This window comes from Anomaloglossus baeobatrachus, chromosome 1, assembly GCF_048569485.1.
Source record: "Anomaloglossus baeobatrachus isolate aAnoBae1 chromosome 1, aAnoBae1.hap1, whole genome shotgun sequence".
Taxonomy (NCBI): Eukaryota; Metazoa; Chordata; class Amphibia; order Anura; family Aromobatidae; genus Anomaloglossus; species Anomaloglossus baeobatrachus.
Genome location: NC_134353.1, coordinates 54,588,614 through 54,611,637, shown reverse-complemented (window position 1 = coordinate 54,611,637; position 23,024 = coordinate 54,588,614). Strand labels below are relative to the sequence as shown.

General features: G+C 58.4%; 1 protein-coding gene across 1 annotated transcript in view; it reads right to left on the bottom strand.

The window, feature by feature from the left end:
• The window catches only part of POLR1A (RNA polymerase I subunit A), a 155,288-nt gene that overhangs the window by 113,851 nt on the left and 18,413 nt on the right, over positions 1–23,024 (bottom strand). Inside the window, exons 2-5 of the mRNA XM_075332180.1 lie at positions 12,378–12,582; positions 11,182–11,331; positions 10,977–11,084; positions 10,649–10,734 (exon numbers count right to left, since the gene is read on the bottom strand). Coding sequence (XP_075188295.1) covers positions 10,649–10,734; positions 10,977–11,084; positions 11,182–11,331; positions 12,378–12,582 — 549 coding nt within the window. The remainder of the gene's footprint in view (positions 1–10,648; positions 10,735–10,976; positions 11,085–11,181; positions 11,332–12,377; positions 12,583–23,024) is intronic.

Sequence of the window (23,024 nt, the reverse complement as noted above, 5' to 3'; positions counted from 1 at the left end):
TGGAGGGCGGAATGGAGATGGAGGGCGGAATGGAGGGCGGAATGGAGATGGAGGGCGGAATGGAGGGCGGAATGGAGATGGAGGGCGGAATGGAGGGCGGAATGGAGGGCGGAATGGAGGGCGGAATGGAGGGCGGAATGGAGGGCGGAATGGAGGGCGGAATGGAGGGCGGAATGGAGGGCGGAATGGAGGGCGGAATGGAGGGCGGAATGGAGGGCGGAATGGAGGGCGGAATGGAGATGGAGGGCGGAATGGAAATGGAGGGCGGAATGGAAATGGAGGGCGGAATGGAGATGGAGGGTGTGAGGGAAATCCTGGGATATTAAGAGGAATGATGATGTCCAGTCATCATTTTTCTCATCACCCCCTGAGGGCAACCCCCCTCCCTTGTCCCTTCACACACTGAGGTACTTTTCAGATGCCCAGCATCTGGAAAGGTGTGAAATCCCACTTACACCTCCAACAGCCATCTCCTCTGATATGGAGATTGCTTGTTCTCTCAGGCCTTTAAAACCAAGAGAGAGAAGAAGACCCCCTGGGAGTTGTGTCCACTCATCAAAGAAAGTGGACAGTGACCTAGCAAAACCAAAAGGAAGCTAGTCACCGCAGGAGAGCATACTGCTGGCTCCGTAATATCATACCCAGTTATGATATTACCGTGCGTCTCAGCCATACACCCTCTACATCGTTAGAATGGGGACTTCGAGCCGAATCTGTGCATATCCTCGAAGTCTATATGGCACCCTGGGGCGGCGAGATATAGAGAACTGCTAGTAGGAGTCCGGTAAATGAGCCGTGCTTGGACTCAAAATGCAGAGGGGACCCGGGCGGATCTGATGACACCAGAACCGTCCCGATTGGACCTCCCAGTCCGGAGTTACGGGTAATAGGCCCTTCTGGGATATTACTCTGACTCAATGCAGGGGGAGTGGCAGTGCTTCCCTGTGAGGTCACTAAGGTAGGAGGGGACCTGGATTTGCCCAGGTTGATAACCCCAATTTGGCCATTTTCCAGTGTTCTTTTGCTCGCGGGTCTGGTCAGGGAAGACCTGTGAGGGAGATCCTGGAAACCTGGTCCACGGCGCCCCCCTGTGGCCAGACGCACAAGGTAACTGCTCGAACTGTGTATGCCTGTTTGTAAACCATGCTTTGATTGTAACTGTACTCTGACCTATGTATATCCTGTAGATCCCCTTTTGTATATATTGTAGTTTCTAGTGTGGCTTAGGCCGATTAAATTATATAATTAATCTTGGGCTGTTCTGTTATCTCGAGCTTGAATCCCACGTCTGTGTGTTCGGCTAATAGTTACCGTGAAGCGGTTGGTGGCAGCGAGTTGTGCCAAGGATTATTGTGGGGAGGCCAGTGAGATTCGGGGAGATTTTATATATTCCGCCCGCGGAGGTCGGGGGAATATATACCCTACTCTCACCGGGGACCCTTCAATAATCGGCATAAGTAGTATAGCGGCCTCCTTGCTTATTGTCGGGCAATTCCATAATTGGCCAGACTATAAGAGGGGCGCTAGAGAGCGCGTCACGTGCTCTGTCTGTCGGTCGGGAGGTATAAAGGAGGGGTGACCCCCACTTGTTACCCCCCGATCGTGACATTGGTGGCCAGCACGGGGGATTTCTGAGTGACCCTCCCTGGTGGTTCCTGACATATTGGTGGCATAGCGGTGGGATCGAGATAATAGTGTGTGTGAGTGTGAGACTCATACTCCCAGACACTAAAGACTGCCTGCAGCAGCTGTGGCTGCTGGGGTCTTCAGACCAGACCAACACTAGAGTGTCAGAGTGCAGATACTGTGCAGTGTGTGGAGGCATCAGGTGTCAGTTCTGTGTCAGTGACCAAAGTCTGCAACAATGGCTGAGAGCACCAGGAGCAAAGCCAAAGGAATGGCTCAGCCCAGAGACGATGAGGAGGTTGTCCACGAGTCCTCCAGGAGCCCGACGCCAGAGAACAGCTCTGCAGAGGACATCGCACAACCTGGCACTGCTGGACAAAATGAGGAGGAGCTCGCCCAAGGGTCCTCAACGAGCCAGATGCCAGTCCTCCGCTCTGAAATGGACAGTGAATCACCTGGCTCTGCAGTGTGCCGCAGATCACCCCTTGCAAATCCCTCCGGCCTGAGAGGTTCGGAGGCCCTCCTTCAAGCTGCTATGGTCAGTCTTATAGCTGGAAACCGGGGTACCTACGAGATACTCATGGCAGAGCATGGGCGTCTGGCAGCGCAGGAGGCAGCGGAGCGAGAGCGACAGGCAGAGCGTGAAGCTGCGGAGCGACAGCAAAGGGCAGAGCGTGAAGCTGCGGAGCGACAGCAAAGGGCAGAGCGTGAGGCTGCGGAGCGCCAGGCAGAGCGTGAGGCTGCGGAGCGACAGCAACAGGCAGACCGTGACCACCAGCTGCAGCTAGCTCAGCTCCGGCCCTCATCAGCCACCCGTGACCTTCAAGACACCAAACTTCCAAAGGTCCGTGTTGAGGACTTCCCAGTGCTGGAGAAGGATGGAGACTTAGACTCTTTCCTGACTGCTTTTGAACGGACTTGCCTGCAGCACCATCTGGACAAGGACCAGTGGGCCAAATACCTGACCCCCCGTTTAAGGGGTAAGGCCCTGGAAATCCTTGGGGACTTGCCTACTGAGGCAGATCAGGGCTACGACACCATCAAGCGGGCCCTGATCCAACAGTACAACCTCACTCCGGAGTCCTACCGCAAGAAGTTCCGGACCCTGCAGAAGGGACCAAAGGACTCCTGGGCTGACCACCGGCGGGCACTTGCCCGAGCTGCCGACCACTGGACCCAAGGCCTGCAGCTTTCCACCGGACCAGAGATCCTAGACTTGGTCATCACAGAGCAACTCTTGTGGAACTGCCCTGAGGATCTCCGCCAGTTCATCCGAGACCAGAAGCCAAAGGGGTCCACGGCTACAGCTGCCCTGGCCGATGACTACACCAACAATCGGGCTCCTGAGGCCAGGAGAGCAGCCACCAACAGCACCTGGAGAGGGGGTAAGATGAATTCTGCGACTGCCCCACCTGCCCCTAGACCGCAGGGGGTGTCCCCCTCGACTCCCCTCTCCAGGCCCGTGGCAGAACCAAGACGGTGCCACCAGTGCAACCAACCTGGACACTTCAAGGCCATGTGCCCTCAGCGTCCCAAGGCCCCGTCCCCGTCCCAAGGGCCGCCCAAGGTGTATTGTGTGGGTGGGGGTGGTGGTAGGTCCCTGGACAGCTTCCAACCTGTCACCGTCGGCCAGTGTGTGACCATAGGACTGCGAGACAGCGCCTCGGAGGTGACTCTGGTGCGGCCTGAGATGGTGTCCCCCCAAGACTTAGTACCTGGAAAAACCCTCGCTGTCTCCGAGATTGGAGGCATTGACCCGGCGCTGCCCGTTGCTGGCCTTTATTTGGACTGGGGCGCAGGGCGAGGGGTGAGGGAGGTGGGGGTAACTGATCGGATCCCTGCAAACGTGCTACTTGGGACAGATTTGGGGCAGATAACCTCCCAGTTTGGGCCCCCCCAAGGGCTGAACCTTCAGCCAGTACTGACATGACCCCGGACAATGTTAATGTGTTATCTATGAATGATGTAAGGGAGGAGGGAGTGAACTCTGATTTTTCTGCTTGCACAGACACCATAGACACACACACAGCTGCAGCTGTGACAGGGGAGGGGGTCAGAGAAAGGTGTGACAATGCCTCTACAAGTGATCAGCCAGTGAGCTGGGATCTGTTGCCCTCTGCAGGGATAAGCAGAGAGCAGGGTGCTGCAGGGGGAGGACCAGTGTGTGGGGTGGGGGCTACCACAGCAAATGTGGGGTCCCCAGAGATTTCACAGCGGGGTTCTGTTGCTGCAGGGGGGGAACAGGCAGGTGAGATTGGGGCCGGTCCCGGAGCGGAAGTGCTCCCAGGTAAGATCTCGGTGCAGGGTTCCCCCACAACCGTGGTGCCAGGAAGTCAGGTAGGTCTGCCTGAACCGGCGACTTGGTCAGGAACGGAGGAGGAGCAGGCACGACCCACGGTCGCAGCGGCCGTGGCCGCTGTCACCCGCAGTGGGCGTGCTGGAAGCCAAGGGGCCTCCCGGAGGTCCGGTAGCTCTTCTCCTTCTGACCAAGTGGCAGCCGAGTCAGGAGGAGGCCAGGACACAGGTCCCGGAGTACTGACTGAAGATGTGACAGTCTCGTCGATACTGGCCACATCTAGTCAGGAGTTTCAGGCAGCGTTAGAAGCTGACGACAGCCTGAAAGCTCTTAAGGAGCAGGCGGCACAGCCTCCCTCGGACTCGGACCCGGAGCGAGTGGTCTGGGACCAAGGACAGCTGTACCGGGTCACGGTCCAGCAGGGTTCACCGGAGGCGTGGCCCAGGGACCGACAGTTGGTGGTACCCTATCTGTTCCGGATGGAGTTGTTGCGGATCGCACATGAGATTCCGATGGCCGGACACCTAGGGATCGCTAAGACCAAGGCCAGGTTAAACCAGCATTTCTACTGGCCAAAAATGGGGGCCGATGTGGCTGCCTACTGCCGTTCGTGTGACATCTGTCAGAGAGTGGGGAAGGCGGGGCCACACCCCAAAGCCCCACTGGTATCTCTGCCCATCATCGATGAGCCTTTCCGGAGGGTGGCTGTGGATCTGGTCGTCCCGCTGGCCATCCCCAGCAGCTCCAGGAAACGCTTCATACTGACGGTAGTGGACTATGCCACCCGGTACCCTGAAGCAGTGGCCTTGTCGTCCATTCGGGCTGACAAGGTGGCCACCGCATTGCTGGAGATTTTCTCCCGAGTGGGTTTTCCCCAGGAAATGCTCACTGACTGGGGGACCCAATTCATGTCACAGCTGATGGAGGCCCTCTATAAGCAAGTCCAGGTGCAACATCTGGTGGCCAGCCCGTACCATCCACAGACTAATGGCCTGTGTGAGCGGTTCAATGGCACCTTAAAGCAGATGCTTAAGATGTTGGTCGACTCCCATGGGCGTGACTGGGAGCGGTATCTCCCACACCTGTTATTTGCTTACCGGGAGGTCCCACAGGCCTCAACGGGATTCTCACCGTTTGAGCTCCTGTACGGGCGACGTGTGCAGGGCCCCCTGGCTCTGGTGAAAGAGGCTTGGGAAGGGGATTTTGCCACCCCTGGAGTGTCGGTTATCGAGTATGTCATGCGCTTCCGGGACAAAATGCAGGCCTTGACGCAACTGGTACACGACAATATGGCTCAAGCCCAGGCCGATCAGAAGCATTGGTACGACCAGAACGCTTGTGAGAGGACCTACCAAGTGGGTCAAAAGGTGTGGGTACTGGTCCCCGTACCACAGGACAAGCTTCAGGCAGCCTGGGAAGGCCCATACCTCGTGTACCAGCAGCTCAACCCTGTAACGTACCTGGTCACCCTGGACCCTGCCCGTGGAAGGCGGAAGTCCTTCCATGTGAACATGATGAAGGCACATCATGAGCGGGAGGCGTGTGCGCTCCCCGTGTGCAACCTGCCCGAGGAGGGAGAGGCGGAAACCCTCTTGGATATGCTAGCCCAGGTTAGGGCAGGCGGATCCATTGAGGATGTGGAGGTTGGCCACCAGCTTTTGGAGGACCAACGGTCCCAGCTGTGGGCCACCCTACACCCCTTCCGGGGGTTGTTTACCAACCAGCCCGGAAGGACTGACTTGGCTGTCCATCACGTGGACACTGGGGATCATCCCCCGATCCGGCGTTCAGCATATCGGGTCTCCCTGGAGGTGCAGCAACACATGCGCCAGGAGATTGACGAGATGCTGAAGCTGGGGGTGATCCAGGCATCCAACAGCGCTTGGGCCTCACCTATAGTCCTCGTCCCTAAGAAGGACCGAACCACTCGGTTCTGCGTGGACTACAGGGGGCTCAATGCTGTCACGGTCGCCGATGCGTACCCAATGCCACGCATCGATGACCTGCTCGATCAGTTGGCCGGGGCTCAGTACCTGACCATCATGGATATGAGCCGGGGATATTGGCAGATCCCCCTGACTCGCAAGGCCAGGGAACGCTCTGCCTTTATTACCCCATTTGGACTGTACGAGTCCACGGTGATGCCATTCGGGATGAGGAATGCCCCTGCCATTTTCCAGCGGATGGTCAACACCCTGCTCACGGGACTTGATGGTTACGTGGCCGCGTACCTGGATGACATTGCCGTCTTCAGTCCCACCTGGGAGGACCACCTAGAGCATCTAGCACAGGTGCTCAGGCGGATCCACCAGGCAGGTTTGACCATCAAGCCGGGAAAGTGTCAGCTGGCCATGAGCGAGGTCCAGTACCTCGGTCACCGGGTAGGCGGGAGAACTCTGAAGCCCGAGCCTGAGAAAGTGGAGGCCATCGCATCCTGGCCCACCCCCAGGACCAAGAAGCAGGTGATGTCCTTCTTGGGGACCGCCGGGTACTATAGGAGGTTTGTTCCACGCTATAGTAGCCTGGCAAAGCCCTTGACGGACCTCACCAAGAAGAAGCTGCCCTCTGCAGTCGATTGGACAATGGACTGCGAGGCAGCTTTCCGGGCCCTAAAGGACGCCCTGTCCAGCCCGCCCGTGCTACAGGCAGCCGACTTCACGCGGCCGTTTGTAGTACAGACCGATGCCAGTGACTTCGGCCTCGGTGCGGTGCTCAGCCAGGTGGACTGTGCGAGCCAAGAGCACCCAGTCTTGTACCTGAGCAGGAAGCTGTTACCGAGGGAGGTAGCCTATTCCACGATGGAAAAGGAATGCCTGGCCATAGTGTGGGCCCTGCAGCATCTGCAACCCTATCTATACAGGCGCCACTTCATCGTGGAGACGGACCATAATCCCCTCAGCTGGTTGCACACCGTCTCTGGGACGAATGGGCGGTTGTTGCGATGGAGCCTTGCGCTCCAGCAATACAACTTCACCATTCGCCACAAAAGGGGCCGTGACCACGGTAACGCAGACGGGCTGTCCCGACAAGGAGAGGTCGCGGACGGGCGCACGGGGGAACACCGGAGTGTGCTGCCCCCTAGCGCCCTCAAAAGGGGGGGGAGGTGTGAGGGAAATCCTGGGATATTAAGAGGAATGATGACGTCCAGTCATCATTTCTCTCATCACCCCCTGAGGGCAACCCCCCTCCCTTGTCCCTTCACACACTGAGGTACTTCTCAGATGCCCAGCATCTGGAAAGGTGTGAAGTCCCACTTACACCTCCAACAGCCATCTCCTCTGATATGGAGATTGCTTGTTCTCTCAGGCCTTTAAAACCAAGAGAGAGAGGAAGACCCCCTGGGAGTTGTGTCCACTCATCAAAGAAAGTGGACAGTGACCTAGCAAAACCAAAAGGAAGCTAGTCACCGCAGGAGAGCATACTGCTGGCTCCGTAATATCATACCCAGTTATGATATTACCGTGCGTCTCAGCCATACACCCTCTACATCCTCTACATCGTTAGAATGGGGACTTCGAGCCGAATCTGTGCATATCCTCGAAGTCTATATGGCACCCTGGGGCGGCGAGATATAGAGCACTGCTAGTAGGAGTCCGGTAAATGAGTCGTGCTTGGACTCAAAATGCAGAGGGGACCCGGGCGGATCTGATGACACCAGAACCGTCCCGATTGGACCTCCCAGTCCGGAGTTACGGGTAATAGCCCCTTCTGGGATATTACTCTGACTCAATGCAGGGGGAGTGGCAGTGCTTCCCTGTGAGGTCACTAAGGTAGGAGGGGACCTGGATTTGCCCAGGTTGATAACCCCAATTTGGCCATTTTCCAGTGTTCTTTTGCTCGGGGGTCTGGTCATGGAAGACCTGTGAGGGAGATCCTGGAAACCTGGTCCACGGCGCCCCCCTGTGGCCAGACGCACAATTTAACTGCTCGAACTGTGTATGCCTGTTTGTAAACCATGCTTTGATTGTAACTGTACTCTGACCTATGTATATCCTGTAGATCCCCTTTTGTATATATTGTAGTTTCTAGTGTGGCTTAGGCCGATTAAATTATATAATTAATCTTGGGCTGTTCTGTTATCTCGAGCTTGAATCCCACGTCTGTGTGTTCGGCTAATAGTTACCGTGAAGCGGTTGGTGGCAGCGAGTTGTGCCAAGGATTATTGTGGGGAGGCCAGTGAGATTCGGGGAGATTTTATATATTCCGCCCGCGGAGGTCGGGGGAATATATACCCTACTCTCACCGGGGACCCTTCAATAATCGGCATAAGTAGTATAGCGGCCTCCTTGCTTATTGTCGGGCAATTCCATAATTGGCCAGACTATAAGAGGGGCGCTAGAGAGCGCGTCACGTGCTCTGTCTGTCGGTCGGGAGGTATAAAGGAGGGGTGACCCCCACTTGTTACCCCCCGATCGTGACATTGGTGGCCAGCACGGGGGATTTCTGAGTGACCCTCTCTGGTGGTTCCTGACAGAGGGCAAAATGGAGAGCGGAATGGACATGGAGGGCGGAATGGAGGGCGGAATGGACATGGAGGGCGGAATGGACATGGAGGGCGGAATGGACATGGAGGGCGGAATGGACATGGAGGGCGGAATGGACATGGAGGGCGGAATGGACATGGAGGGCGGAATGGACATGGAGGGCGGAATGGACATGGAGGGCGGAATGGACATGGAGGGCGGAATGGAGATGGAGGGCGGAATGGAGATGGAGGGCGGAATGGAGATGGAGGGCGGAATGGAGATGGAGGGCGGAATGGAGATGGAGGGCGGAATGGAGATGGAGGGCGGAATGGAGATGGAGGGCGGAATGGAGATGGAGGGCGGAATGGAGATGGAGGGCGGAATGGAGATGGAGGGCGGAATGGAGATGGAGGGCGGAATGGAGATGGAGGGCGGAATGGAGATGGAGGGCGGAATGGAGGGCGGAATGGAGATGGAGGGCGGAATGGAGATGGAGGGCGGAATGGAGGGCGGAATGGAGATGGAGGGCGGAATGGAGGGCGGAATGGAGATGGAGGGCGGAATGGAGATGGAGGGCGGAATGGAGGGCGGAGTGAAGATGGAGGGCGGAATGGAAGGCGGAGTGGAGATGGAAGGCGGAGTGGAGATGGAAGGCGGAGTGGAGATGGAAGGCGGAGTGGAGATGGAAGGCGGAGTGGAGATGGAAGGCGGAGTGGAGATGGAAGGCGGAGTGGAGATGGAAGGCGGAGTGGAGATGGAAGGCGGAGTGGAGATGGAAGGCGGAGTGGAGATGGAGGGCGGAGTGGAGATGGAGGGCGGAGTGGAGATGGAGGGCGGAGTGGAGATGGAGGGCGGAGTGGAGATGGAGGGCGGAGTGGAGATGGAGGGCGGAGTGGAGATGGAGGGCGGAGTGGAGATGGAGGGCGGAGTGGAGATGGAGGGCGGAGTGGAGATGGAGGGCGGAGTGGAGATGGAGGGCGGAGTGGAGATGGAGGGCGGAGTGGAGATGGAGGGCGGAGTGGAGATGGAGGGCGGAGTGGAGATGGAGGGCGGAATGGAGATGGAGGGCGGAATGGAGATGGAGGGCGGAATGGAGATGGAGGGCGGAATGGAGATGGAGGGCGGAATGGAGATGGAGGGCGGAATGGAGATGGAGGGCGGAATGGAGGGCGGAATGGAGATGGAGGGCGGAATGGAGATGGAGGGCGGAATGGAGATGGAGGGCGGAATGGAGATGGAGGGCGGAATGGAGGGCGGAATGGAGATGGAGGGCGGAATGGAGGGCGGAATGGAGATGGAGGGCGGAATGGAGATGGAGGGCGGAATGGAGGGCGGAGTGGAGATGGAAGGCGGAATGGAAGGCGGAGTGGAGATGGAAGGCGGAGTGGAGATGGAAGGCGGAGTGGAGATGGAAGGCGGAGTGGAGATGGAAGGCAGAGTGGAGATGGAAGGCGGAGTGGAGATGGAAGGCGGAGTGGAGATGGAAGGCGGAGTGGAGATGGAAGGCGGAGTGGAGATGGAGGGCGGAGTGGAGATGGAGGGCGGAGTGGAGATGGAGGGCGGAGTGGAGATGGAGGGCGGAGTGGAGATGGAGGGCGGAGTGGAGATGGAGGGCGGAGTGGAGATGGAGGGCGGAGTGGAGATGGAGGGCGGAGTGGAGATGGAGGGCGGAGTGGAGATGGAGGGCGGAGTGGAGATGGAGGGCGGAGTGGAGATGGAGGGCGGAGTGGAGATGGAGGGCGGAGTCGAGATGGAGGGCGGAGTGGAGATGGAGGGCGGAGTGGAGATGGAGGGCGGAGTGGAGATGGAGGGCGGAGTGGAGATGGAGGGCGGAGTGGAGATGGAGGGCGGAGTGGAGATGGAGGGCGGAGTGGAGATGGAGGGCGGAGTGGAGATGGAGGGCGGAGTGGAGATGGAGGGCGGAGTGGAGATGGAGGGCGGAGTGGAGATGGAGGGCGGAGTGGAGGGCGGAATGGAGGGGTATAAAGACGGCTTCTATTGTAGACTAGGGCATTGGAGGTTTATTTCCTGCTGTCCTGGTGGCCTAGAGGTTACCCTAGTCTTGAAAGTAATGGGAGGTTAAAACTCAACGTCCCGTAGGTCATCCATCTCCGTAGACATCAGTGCACAGAGGGAGGCCATAGACCACATGGACGTCCTGGAGAGCGCCTACCCATAAGGAAACTGAAATTTCTGTTGTACCTAGTCAAAGTCCTGGTGGGCCTAAATCAACCTCTGCAAGGTCTCCTCCGTTACTCACTTGCAATGCGGACACTTCTTCGCCCCCATTTGTGTCCTCCAGAAGTTGCTGAGGAGACTGTTCCGGGTCACGCAGATGTTCTTCACCTGAAAAGAAGTCACAAATGGAGAATTAGCACTGACATAACTATAAGGAGGACATGCCCGACCAGCTGTGGTCACAAACCAGGTGAGAAAAGCTCACATAAAAGTGACAAACCCACCATCAGATATTGGAACGAGCTCACTGATGGGTTCTCAGTTAACTCATTCTGCAGCCAGCAATAGACAGAGCAACACAAAGGATATAGAATGCAAACGGGGCAACAATTCTAATGAAAACCACTTACGCGGGACACGTCCTGATCTTTGGGGTAGGCTTTCAGCCATTGTTTGGTGTACGTCTCCAGCTCTTCTTGGATCTCGGTGCCGCTGGCTGAGGAGCTGCCTTCAAGGAACTGGAGGAAGAAGAGGGCAGAGAAGTAAACGGCCAGATCTAGAAAACGCCGTCTTATCTGGAGTCCGCTAGGAAATCAGAACGTCGTCCGGACTCACCCGACTGAGCACGGCCTCCAGCTCATACACCTCCTGCAGAGCCCCCCGCTCCAGCAACCGCAGCTGGTTGAGTAGGAGATGAACGGCGGATCGAGGACACGTCAGCAGCCGGCAGTGGAAGCAGGAGCCCTTCACCAGCGGGTACAGCTTCTACAGGAGGAAGGAATCTATATAAAGCTGGAAATAAGTGTGTGGAGCTCGCTAAATGCAAAACCACAGTTTTCACCGCACGCCGGCCGAGGCGCAGGGAGCCAAGAGGCCCGCGCGCCGGCCGAGGCGCAGGGAGCCAAGAGGCCCGCGCGCCGGCCGAGGCGCAGGGAGCCAAGAGGCCCGCGCGCTGGACGAGGCGCAGGGAGCCAAGAGGCCCGCGCGCCGGACGAGGCGCAGGGAGCCAAGAGGCCCGCGCGCCGGACGAGGCGCAGGGAGCCAAGAGCCCCGCGCGCCGGCCGAGGCGCAGGGAGCCAAGAGCCCCGCGCGCCGGACGAGGCGCAGGGAGCCAAGAGGCCCGCGCGCCGGACGAGGCGCAGGGAGCCAAGAGGCCCGCGCGCCGGACGAGGCGCAGGGAGCCAAGAGGCCCGCGCGCCGGACGAGGCGCAGGGAGCCAAGAGGCCCGCGCGCCGGACGAGGCGCAGGGAGCCAAGAGGCCCGCGCGCCGGACGAGGCGCAGGGACCCAGAGGCCCGCGCTCCGGACTAGGCGCAGGGACCCAGAGGCCCGCGCGCCGGACGAGGCGCAGGGAGCCAAGAGGCCCGCGCGCCGGACGAGGCGCAGGGAGCCAAGAGGCCCGCGCGCCGGACGAGGCGCAGGGAGCCAAGAGGCCCGAGCGCCGGACGAGGCGCAGGGAGCCAAGAGGCCCGCGCGCCGGATGAGGCGCAGGGAGCCAAGAGGCCCGCGCGCCGGACGAGGCGCAGGGAGCCAAGAGGCCCGCGCGCCGGACGAGGCGCAGGGAGCCAAGAGCCCCGCACACCAGACAAGGCACAGACGGGGTGCAGGGAGCCAAGAAGGCCGCACGCCGAACAGGGCACAGAGAGCCAAGAGCCCCGCACACCAGACAAGGCACAGGGAGCCAAGAGCCCCGCACACTGGACGAGGGGCAGGGAGCCAAGAGGCTCGCACTCTACACGGGGCACAGAGAGCCAAGAGCCCCACTGCACGTATGACGTCACATGAGTGGACACCAGCGACCAGGATACCTACATCAAACAGCAGGGGATTGTACACGGTCAGTGGCAGCTCAATATGGCCGAGGTGTCCGGGGCAGCTGGTGAAATCCTGGGCACAGGTGTCGCACACTTCTTTGCTGTCCGCCGGGCCCAGGGACAGGTCGTACAGGCCGTTCACCATGGGGTTCCCAGCAGCGTCCACATACTGGGGGTTGCTGATGGCTTTTACACTCAGCTGCCTGAAAAAGAAACAGGCAGGTCAATATGGAAGGGACAAATCCATATGATTCTTCCCAGCACAACGGAACCGCTCCTCTGCCGGCAGTATGTTGATCAGAGTCCAAAACACAGTGGTCACAGGAACAGCTGATAACAGGGAACAATAACTGAATCCAACCATACAGCAAATGATAAGAAACTGGACGTCATATCATGTCAAAGCATCCAGAGCTTACAGAGGTGGATGACAGCAAGCCTGCTCATAGCCTCCAGCAGAATAGTGAGTGCAGCTCTGGAGTATAAGGCTGCTTTCACACCTCCGGCTTTTGCAATGCGGCACAATCCGGCACTTTGCAGGAAAACCGCAACCGTTTTTTTTTGCTGCCGGTTGCGTTTTTCCTGCATAGACTTTAATTAGTGCCGCATTGTGCCGCATGGGCTTGCGTTCGGTCCAGTTTTTGCAGCATGCGGCAGATTTAGCCGATGCGGCGGCCGGATGGAACGTTCCCTGCAACGTTTTTTGCTCCGGCAAAAAAACCCGCATCGCGCCGCATCCGGCCGATGCGGCGCTTTTCCCAATGCATCCCTATGGATGCCGGATGCGGCACGATGCGGCAAAAACCGCATCCGGCCGCCGCATGCGGTTTTTGCCACTGCGCATGCTCAGTAGCATGCCGCAAGCGGCAAAAACCGGACCGGCCGCATGTAAAAAACTTATGCAAAGGATGCGGTGTTTTAACCGCATCCGTTGCATAGGCTTCACAGCCGGATTGAGCCGCACGGCTCAAACCGGATGTGTGAAAGTAGCCTAATACAGGAGGTAACTCAGGATCAGTAATGTAATGTATATACACAGTGACTGCAGCAGCAGAATAGTGAGTGCAGCTCTGGAGTATGATATGTACACTCCCTGACAGAAGTTCTGTCGCTTATCCATGTTATGTAAATAAAAGCTTATAACCTGACCTTAAATTAATCCATTGGTTTTATAAATTACTGAAAGCTGAAACCCTCCCAAATTTGGTTTAGTTTATGAAAATAAAGTTGCTGCAAAGCTGAAATATTGACCATTTAATGAACACAGAAAGGTCAGATTTTGGCAAGACAAAAGTTTTGTTGCCCACAGAAAGTAATGTGAAATTCAACAAATAATTAACTTCTAATACAAAGATATGTTGCATAACATTGGTTATATTTGGGAGGGTTTCAGATTTCAAAAGAGTAATTTATAAAACCAATGGATGAATTTAAAGTCAGGTTATAAGCTTTTATTTACAGGAGAGGAGAGGAGAGGACAGGACAGAACAGGTCAAGACAGCACAGCACAGGTCAGGACAGCACAGCTCAGGTCAGGACAGCACAGCACAGGTCAGGACAGCACAGGTCAGGTCAGGACAGGACAGCACAGGTCAGCACAGGTCAGGACAGCACAGGTCAGGACAGCACAGGTCAGGTCAGGACAGCACAGGTCAGGTCAGGACAGCACAGCACAGGTCAGGACAGCACAGGTCAGCACAGGTCAGGACAGCACAGGTCAGGACAGCACAGGTCAGGACAGGTCAGGACAGCACAGGTCAGGACAGCACAGCACAGGTCAGGACAGCACAGGTCAGGACAGCACAGCACAGGTCAGGACAGCACAGGTCAGGACAGCACAGCACAGGTCAGGACAGGTCAGGACAGCACAGCACAGGTCAGGACAGGTCAGGACAGCACAGCACAGGTCAGGACAGGTCAGGACAGCACAGCACAGGTCAGGACAGCACAGCACAGGTCAGCACAGGTCAGGACAGCAAAGGTCAGGACAGCACAGGTCAGGTCAGGTCAGGACAGGACAGCACAGGTCAGGACAACACAGGTCAGGTCAGGTCAGGACAGGACAGCACAGCACAGCACAGCACAGGTCAGGTCAGGTCAGGACAGCACAGGTCAGGTCAGGACAGCACAGCACAGGTCAGGACAGCACAGCACAGCACAGGTCAGGACAGCACAGCACAGGTCAGGACAGCACAGCACAGGTCAGGACAGCACAGCACAGGTCAGGACAGCACAGCACAGGTCAGGACAGCACAGCACAGGTCAGGACAGGAAAACACAGGTCAGGACAGCACAGGTCAGGAGAGCACAGGTCAGGACAGCACAGGTCAGGACAGCACAGCACAGGTCAGGACAGCACAGCACAGGTCAGGACAGCACAGCACAGGTCAGGACAGCACAGCACAGGTCAGGACAGCACAGCACAGGTCAGGACAGCACAGCACAGCACAGCACAGGTCAGGACAGCACAGCACAGGTCAGGACAGCTCAGCACAGGACGGACAGCACAGCACAGGTCAGGACAGCACAGGTCAGCACAGGTCAGGACAGCTAAGCACAGGTCAGGACAGCACAGCACAGCACGGGTCAGGACAGCACAGCACAGCACAGGTCAGGACAGCACAGCACAGGTCAGGACAGCTCAGCACAGGACGGACAGCACAGCACAGGTCAGGACAGCACAGGTCAGCACAGCACAGGTCAGCACAGCACAGGTCAGCACAGCACAGCACAGGTCAGGACAGCACAGGTCAGGACAGGACAGCACAGCACAGGACAGCACAGCACAGGTCAGGAAAGCACAGCACAGGTCAGGACAGCACAGCACAGCACAGGTCAGGACAGCACAGCACAGCACAGCACAGCACAGGTCAGGACAGCACAGCACAGGTCAGGACAGCACAGCACAGGTCAGGACAGCACAGCACAGGTCAGGACAGCACAGCACAGGTCAGGACAGCACAGCACAGGTCAGGACAGCACAGCACAGGTCAGGACAGGTCAGGACAGGTCAGGACAGGTCAGGACAGGTCAGGACAGCACAGGTCAGGACAGCACAGCACAGGTCAGGACAGCACAGCACAGGTCAGGACAGCACAGCACAGGTCAGGACAGCACAGCACAGGTCAGGACAGCACAGCACAGGTCAGGACAGCACAGCACAGGTCAGGACAGCACAGCACAGGTCAGGACAGCACAGCACAGGTCAGGACAGCACAGCACAGGTCAGGACAGCACAGCACAGGTCAGGACAGCACAGCACAGGTCAGGACAGCTCAGCACAGGTCAGGACAGCTCAGCACAGGTCAGGACAGCTCAGCACAGGTCAGGACAGCTCAGCACAGGTCAGGACAGGACAATACAGCACAAGTCAGGACAGCACAGGTCAGGACAGCACAGGTCAGGACAGCACAGGTCAGGACAGCACAGGTCAGGACAGCACAGGTCAGGACAGCACAGCACAGCACAGGTCAGGACAGCACAGCACAGGTCAGGACAGCACAGGTCAGGACAGCACAGCACAGGTCAGGACAGCACAGGTCAGGACAGCACAGCACAGCACAGGTCAGGACAGCACAGGTCAGGACAGCACAGCACAGGTCAGGACAGCACAGCACAGGTCAGGACAGCACAGCACAGGTCAGGACAGCACAGCACAGGTCAGGACAGCACAGCACAGGTCAGGACAGGACAGGACAGCACAGGTCAGGACAGGACAGGACAGCACAGGTCAGGACAGCACAGGTCAGGACAGCACAGGTCAGGACAGCACAGGTCAGGACAGCACAGGTCAGGACAGCACAGGACAGGTCAGGACAGGACAGCACAGCACAGGTCAGGACAGCACAGGTCATGACAGCACAGGTCAGGACAGCACAGGTCAGGACAGCTCAGCACAGGACGGACAGCACAGCACAGGTCAGGACAGCACAGGTCAGGACAGCACAGGTCAGGACAGGACAGCACAGGTCAGGACAGGACAGGTCAGGACAGCACAGGTCAGGACAGGACAGGTCAGGACAGCAAAGGTCAGGACAGCACAGCACAGGTCAGGACAGCACAGGTCAGGACAGCACAGCACAGGTCAGGACAGCACAGCACAGGTCAGGACAGCACAGCACAGGTCAGGACAGCACAGCACAGGTCAGGACAGCACAGCACAGGTCAGGACAGCACAGCACAGGTCAGGACAGCACAGGTCAGGACAGGACAGGTCAGGACAGCACAGGTCAGGACAGCACAGGTCAGGACAGGACAGGTCAGGACAGCACAGCAAAGGTCAGGACAGCACAGCACAGGTCAGGACAGCACAGCACAGGTCAGGACAGCACAGCACAGGTCAGGACAGCACAGCACAGGTCAGGACAGCACAGCACAGGTCAGGACAGCACAGCACAGGTCAGGACAGCACAGCACAGGTCAGGACAGCACAGCACAGGTCAGGACAGCACAGCACAGGTCAGGACAGCACAGCACAGGTCAGGACAGCACAGCACAGGTCAGGACAGCACAGCACAGGTCAGGACAGCACAGCACAGGTCAGGACAGCACAGCACAGGTCAGGACAGCACAGCACAGGTCAGGACAGCACAGCACAGGTCAGGACAGCACAGCACAGGTCAGGACAGCACAGCACAGGTCAGGACAGCACAGCACAGGTCAGGACAGCACAGCACAGGTCAGGACAGCACAGCACAGGTCAGGACAGCTCAGCACAGGTCAGGACAGCTCAGCACAGGTCAGGACAGCTCAGCACAGGTCAGGACAGCTCAGCACAGGTCAGGACAGCTCAGCACAGGTCAGGACAGGACAATACAGCACAAGTCAGGACAGCACAGGTCAGGACAGCACAGGTCAGGACAGCACAGGTCAGGACAGCACAGGTCAGGACAGCACAGCACAGGTCAGGACAGGACAGCACAGGTCAGGACAGCACAGGTCAGGACAGCACAGGTCAGGTCAGGACAGCACAGCACAGGTCAGGACAGCACAGCACAGGTCAGGACAGCACAGCACAGGTCAGGACAGCACAGCACAGGTCAGGACAGCACAGCACAGGTCAGGACAGCACAGCACAGGTCAGGACAGCACAGCACAGGTCAGGACAGCACAGCACAGGTCAGGACAGCACAGCACAGGTCAGGACAGCACAGCACAGGTCAGGACAGGACAGCACAGCACAGGTCAGGACAGCACAGGTCAGGACAGCACAGGTCAGGACAGCACAGGTCAGGACAGCACAGGACAGGTCAGGACAGGACAGCACAGCACAGGTCAGGACAGCACAGGTCAGGACAGCACAGGTCAGGACAGCACAGGTCAGGACAGCACAGGTCAGGACAGCTCAGCACAGGACGGACAGCACAGCACAGGTCAGGACAGCACAGGTCAGGACAGCACAGGTCAGGACAGGACAGGTCAGGACAGCACAGGTCAGGACAGGACAGGTCAGGACAGCAAAGGTCAGGACAGCACAGCACAGGTCAGGACAGCACAGGTCAGGACAGCACAGCACAGGTCAGGACAGCACAGCACAGGTCAGGACAGCACAGCACAGGTCAGGACAGCACAGCACAGGTCAGGACAGCACAGCACAGGTCAGGACAGCACAGCACAGGTCAGGACAGCACAGGTCAGGACAGGACAGGTCAGGACAGCAAAGGTCAGGACAGCACAGCACAGGTCAGGACAGCACAGCACAGGTCAGGACAGCACAGCACAGGTCAGGACAGCACAGCACAGGTCAGGACAGCACAGCACAGGTCAGGACAGCACAGCACAGGTCAGGACAGCACAGCACAGGTCAGGACAGCACAGCACAGGTCAGGACAGCACAGCACAGGTCAGGACAGCACAGCACAGGTCAGGACAGCACAGCACAGGTCAGGACAGCACAGCACAGGTCAGGACAGCACAGCACAGGTCAGGACAGCACAGCACAGGTCAGGACAGCACAGCACAGGTCAGGACAGCACAGCACAGGTCAGGACAGCACAGCACAGGTCAGGACAGCACAGCACAGGTCAGGACAGCACAGCACAGCACAGGTCAGGACAGGACAGGACAGGACAGCACAGGACAGCACAGGTCAGGACAGCACAGGTCAGGACAGCACAGGTCAGGACAGCACAGGTCAGGACAGCACAGGTCAGGACAGCACAGGTCAGGACAGCACAGCACAGGTCAGGACAGCTCAGGTCAGGACAGCACAGGTCAGGACAGCACAGGTCAGGACAGCACAGGTCAGGACAGCACAGGTCAGGACAGCACAGGTCAGGACAGCACAGGTCAGGACAGCACAGCACAGGTCAGGACAGCACAGGTCAGGACAGCACAGCACAGCACAGGTCAGGACAGCACAGCACAGGTCAGGACAGCACAGCACAGGTCAGGACAGCACAGCACAGGTCAGGACAGCACAGCACAGGTCAGGACAGCTCAGGACAGCACAGCACAGGTCAGGACAGGACAGGACAGCACAGGTCAGGACAGCACAGGTCAGGACAGCACAGGTCAGGACAGCACAGGTCAGGACAGCACAGGTCAGGACAGCACAGGTCAGGACGGACAGCACAGCACAGGTCAGGACAGCACAGGTCAGGACAGCACAGGTCAGGACAGGACAGGTCAGGACAGCACAGGTCAGGACAGGACAGGTCAGGACAGCACAGGTCAGGACAGCACAGCAAAGGTCAGGACAGCACAGCACAGGTCAGGACAGCACAGCACAGGTCAGGACAGCACAGCACAGGTCAGGACAGCACAGCACAGGTCAGGACAGGACAGGACAGCACAGGTCAGGACAGCACAGGTCAGGACAGCACAGGTCAGGACAGCACAGGTCAGGACAGCACAGGTCAGGACAGGACAGGACAGCACAGGTCAGGACAGCACAGGTCAGGACAGCACAGGTCAGGACAGCACAGGTCAGGACAGCACAGGTCAGGACAGCACAGGTCAGGACAGCACAGGTCAGGACAGCACAGGTCAGGACAGCACAGGTCAGGACAGCACAGGTCAGGACAGCACAGGTCAGGACAGCACAGGTCAGGACAGCACAGGTCAGGACAGCACAGGTCAGGACAGCACAGGTCAGGACAGCACAGGTCAGGACAGCACAGGTCAGGACAGCACAGGTCAGGACAGCACAGGTCAGGACAGCACAGGTCAGGACAGCACAGGTCAGGACAGCACAGGTCAGGACAGCACAGGTCAGGACAGCTCAGCACAGGTCAGGACAGCTCAGCACAGGTCAGGACAGCTCAGCACAGGTCAGGACAGCACAGGTCAGGACAGCACAGGTCAGGACAGCACAGGTCAGGACAGCACAGGTCAGGACAGCACAGGTCAGGACAGCACAGGTCAGGACAGGACAGCACAGCACAGGACAGGACAGCACAGCACAGGACAGGACAGCACAGGTCAGGACAGCACAGGTCAGGACAGCACAGGTCAGGACAGCACAGGTCAGGACAGCACAGGTCAGGACAGCACAGGTCAGGACAGCTCAGCACAGGTCAGGACAGCACAGGTCAGGACAGGACAGCACAGGTCAGGACAACACAGGTCAGGACAGCACAGCACAGGTCAGGACAGCACAGCACAGGTCAGGACAGCACAGCACAGGTCAGGACAGCACAGCACAGGTCAGGACAGCACAGCACAGGTCAGGACAGCACAGCACAGGTCAGGACAGCACAGCACAGGTCAGGACAGCACAGCACAGGTCAGGACAGCACAGCACAGGTCAGCACAGCACAGGTCAGCACAGCACAGGTCAGGACAGCACAGAACAGGTCAGGACAGCACAGAAAAGGTCAGGACAGCACAGCACAGGTCAGGACAGCACAGCACAGGTCAGGACAGCACAGCACAGGTCAGGACAGCACAGCACAGGTCAGGACAGCACAGCACAGGTCAGGACAGCACAGGTCAGGACAGCTCAGGTCAGGACAGCACAGGTCAGGACAGCACAGCACAGGTCAGGACAGCACAGCACAGGTCAGGACAGCACAGAACAGGTCAGGACAGCACAGCACAGCACAGGTCAGGACAGCACAGGTCAGGACAGCACAGGTCAGGACAGCACAGCACAGGTCAGGACAGCACAGCACAGGTCAGGAAAGCACAGCACAGGTCAGGACAGCACAGCACAGGTCAGGACAGCACAGCACAGGTCAGGACAGCACAGCACAGGTCAGGACAGCACAGCACAGGTCAGGACAGCACAGCACAGGTCAGGACAGCACAGCACAGGTCAGGACAGCACAGCACAGGTCAGGACAGCACAGCACAGGTCAGGACAGCACAGCACAGGTCAGGACAGGACAGCACAGGTCAGGACAGCACAGCACAGGTCAGGACAGCACAGCACAGGTCAGGAAAGCACAGCACAGGTCAGGAAAGCACAGCACAGGTCAGGAAAGCACAGCACAGGTCAGGAAAGCACAGAACAGGTCAGGAAAGCACAGAACAGGTCAGGAAAGCACAGAACAGGTCAGGAAAGCACAGCACAGGTCAGGAAAGCACAGAACAGGTCAGGACAGCACAGCACAGGTCAGGACAGCACAGCACAGGTCAGGACAGCACAGCACAGGTCAGGACAGCACAGCACAGGTCAGGACAGCACAGCACAGGTCAGGACAGCACAGCACAGGTCAGGACAGCACAGCACAGGTCAGGACAGCACAGCACAGGTCAGGACAGCACAGCACAGCACAGGTCAGGACAGCACAGCACAGCACAGGTCAGGACAGCACAGCACAGGTCAGGACAGCACAGCACAGGTCAGGACAGCACAGCACAGGTCAGGACAGCACAGGTCAGGTCAGGACAGCACAGCACAGGTCAGGACAGCACAGCACAGGTCAGGACAGCACAGCACAGGTCAGGACAGCACAGGTCAGGACAGCACAGGTCAGGACAGCACAGGTCAGGACAGCACAGGTCAGGACAGCACAGGTCAGGACAGCACAGGTCAGGACAGCTCAGCACAGGTCAGCTCAGCACAGGTCAGCTCAGCACAGGTCAGCTCAGCACAGGTCAGCTCAGCACAGGTCAGCTCAGCACAGGTCAGGACAGCTCAGCACAGGTCAGGACAGCTCAGCACAGGTCAGGACAGCTCAGCACAGGTCAGGACAGCTCAGCACAGGTCAGGACAGCTCAGCACAGGTCAGGACAGCTCAGCACAGGTCAGGACAGCTCAGCACAGGTCAGGACAGCACAGCACAGGTCAGGACAGCACAGCACAGGTCAGGAAAGCACAGCACAGCACAGGTCAGGACAGCACAGCACAGGTCAGGACAGCACTGCACAGGTCAGGACAGCACAGCACAGGTCAGGACAGCACAGCACAGGTCAGGACAGCACAGCACAGGTCAGGACAGCACAGCACAGGTCAGGACAGCACAGCACAGGTCAGGACAGCACAGCACAGGTCAGGACAGCACAGCACAGGTCAGGACAGGACAGCACAGCACAGGTCAGGACAGCACAGCACAGGTCAGGACAGCACAGCACAGGTCAGGACAGCACAGCACAGGTCAGGACAGCACAGCACAGGTCAGGACAGCACAGCACAGGTCAGGACAGCACAGCACAGGTCAGGACAGCACAGCACAGGTCAGGACAGCACAGCACAGGTCAGGACAGCACAGCACAGGTCAGGACAGGACAGCACAGCACAGGTCAGGACAGCACAGCACAGGTCAGGACAGCACAGCACAGGTCAGGACAGCACAGCACAGGTCAGGACAGCACAGAAAAGGTCAGGACAGCACAGCACAGGTCAGGACAGCACAGCACAGGTCAGGACAGCACAGCACAGGTCAGGACAGCACAGCACAGGTCAGGACAGCACAGCACAGGTCAGGACAGCACAGGTCAGGACAGCTCAGGTCAGGACAGCACAGGTCAGGACAGCACAGCACAGGTCAGGACAGCACAGCACAGCACAGGTCAGGACAGCACAGAACAGGTCAGGACAGCACAGCACAGCACAGGTCAGGACAGCACAGGTCAGGACAGCACAGGTCAGGACAGCACAGCACAGGTCAGGACAGCACAGCACAGGTCAGGAAAGCACAGCACAGGTCAGGACAGCACAGCACAGGTCAGGACAGCACAGCACAGGTCAGGACAGCACAGCACAGGTCAGGACAGCACAGCACAGGTCAGGACAGCACAGCACAGGTCAGGACAGCACAGCACAGGTCAGGACAGCACAGCACAGGTCAGGACAGCACAGCACAGGTCAGGACAGGACAGCACAGGTCAGGACAGCACAGCACAGGTCAGGACAGCACAGCACAGGTCAGGAAAGCACAGCACAGGTCAGGAAAGCACAGCACAGGTCAGGAAAGCACAGCACAGGTCAGGAAAGCACAGAACAGGTCAGGAAAGCACAGAACAGGTCAGGAAAGCACAGAACAGGTCAGGAAAGCACAGCACAGGTCAGGAAAGCACAGCACAGGTCAGGACAGCACAGCACAGGTCAGGACAGCACAGCACAGGTCAGGACAGCACAGCACAGGTCAGGACAGCACAGCACAGGTCAGGACAGCACAGCACAGGTCAGGACAGCACAGCACAGGTCAGGACAGCACAGCACAGGTCAGGACAGCACAGCACAGGTCAGGACAGCACA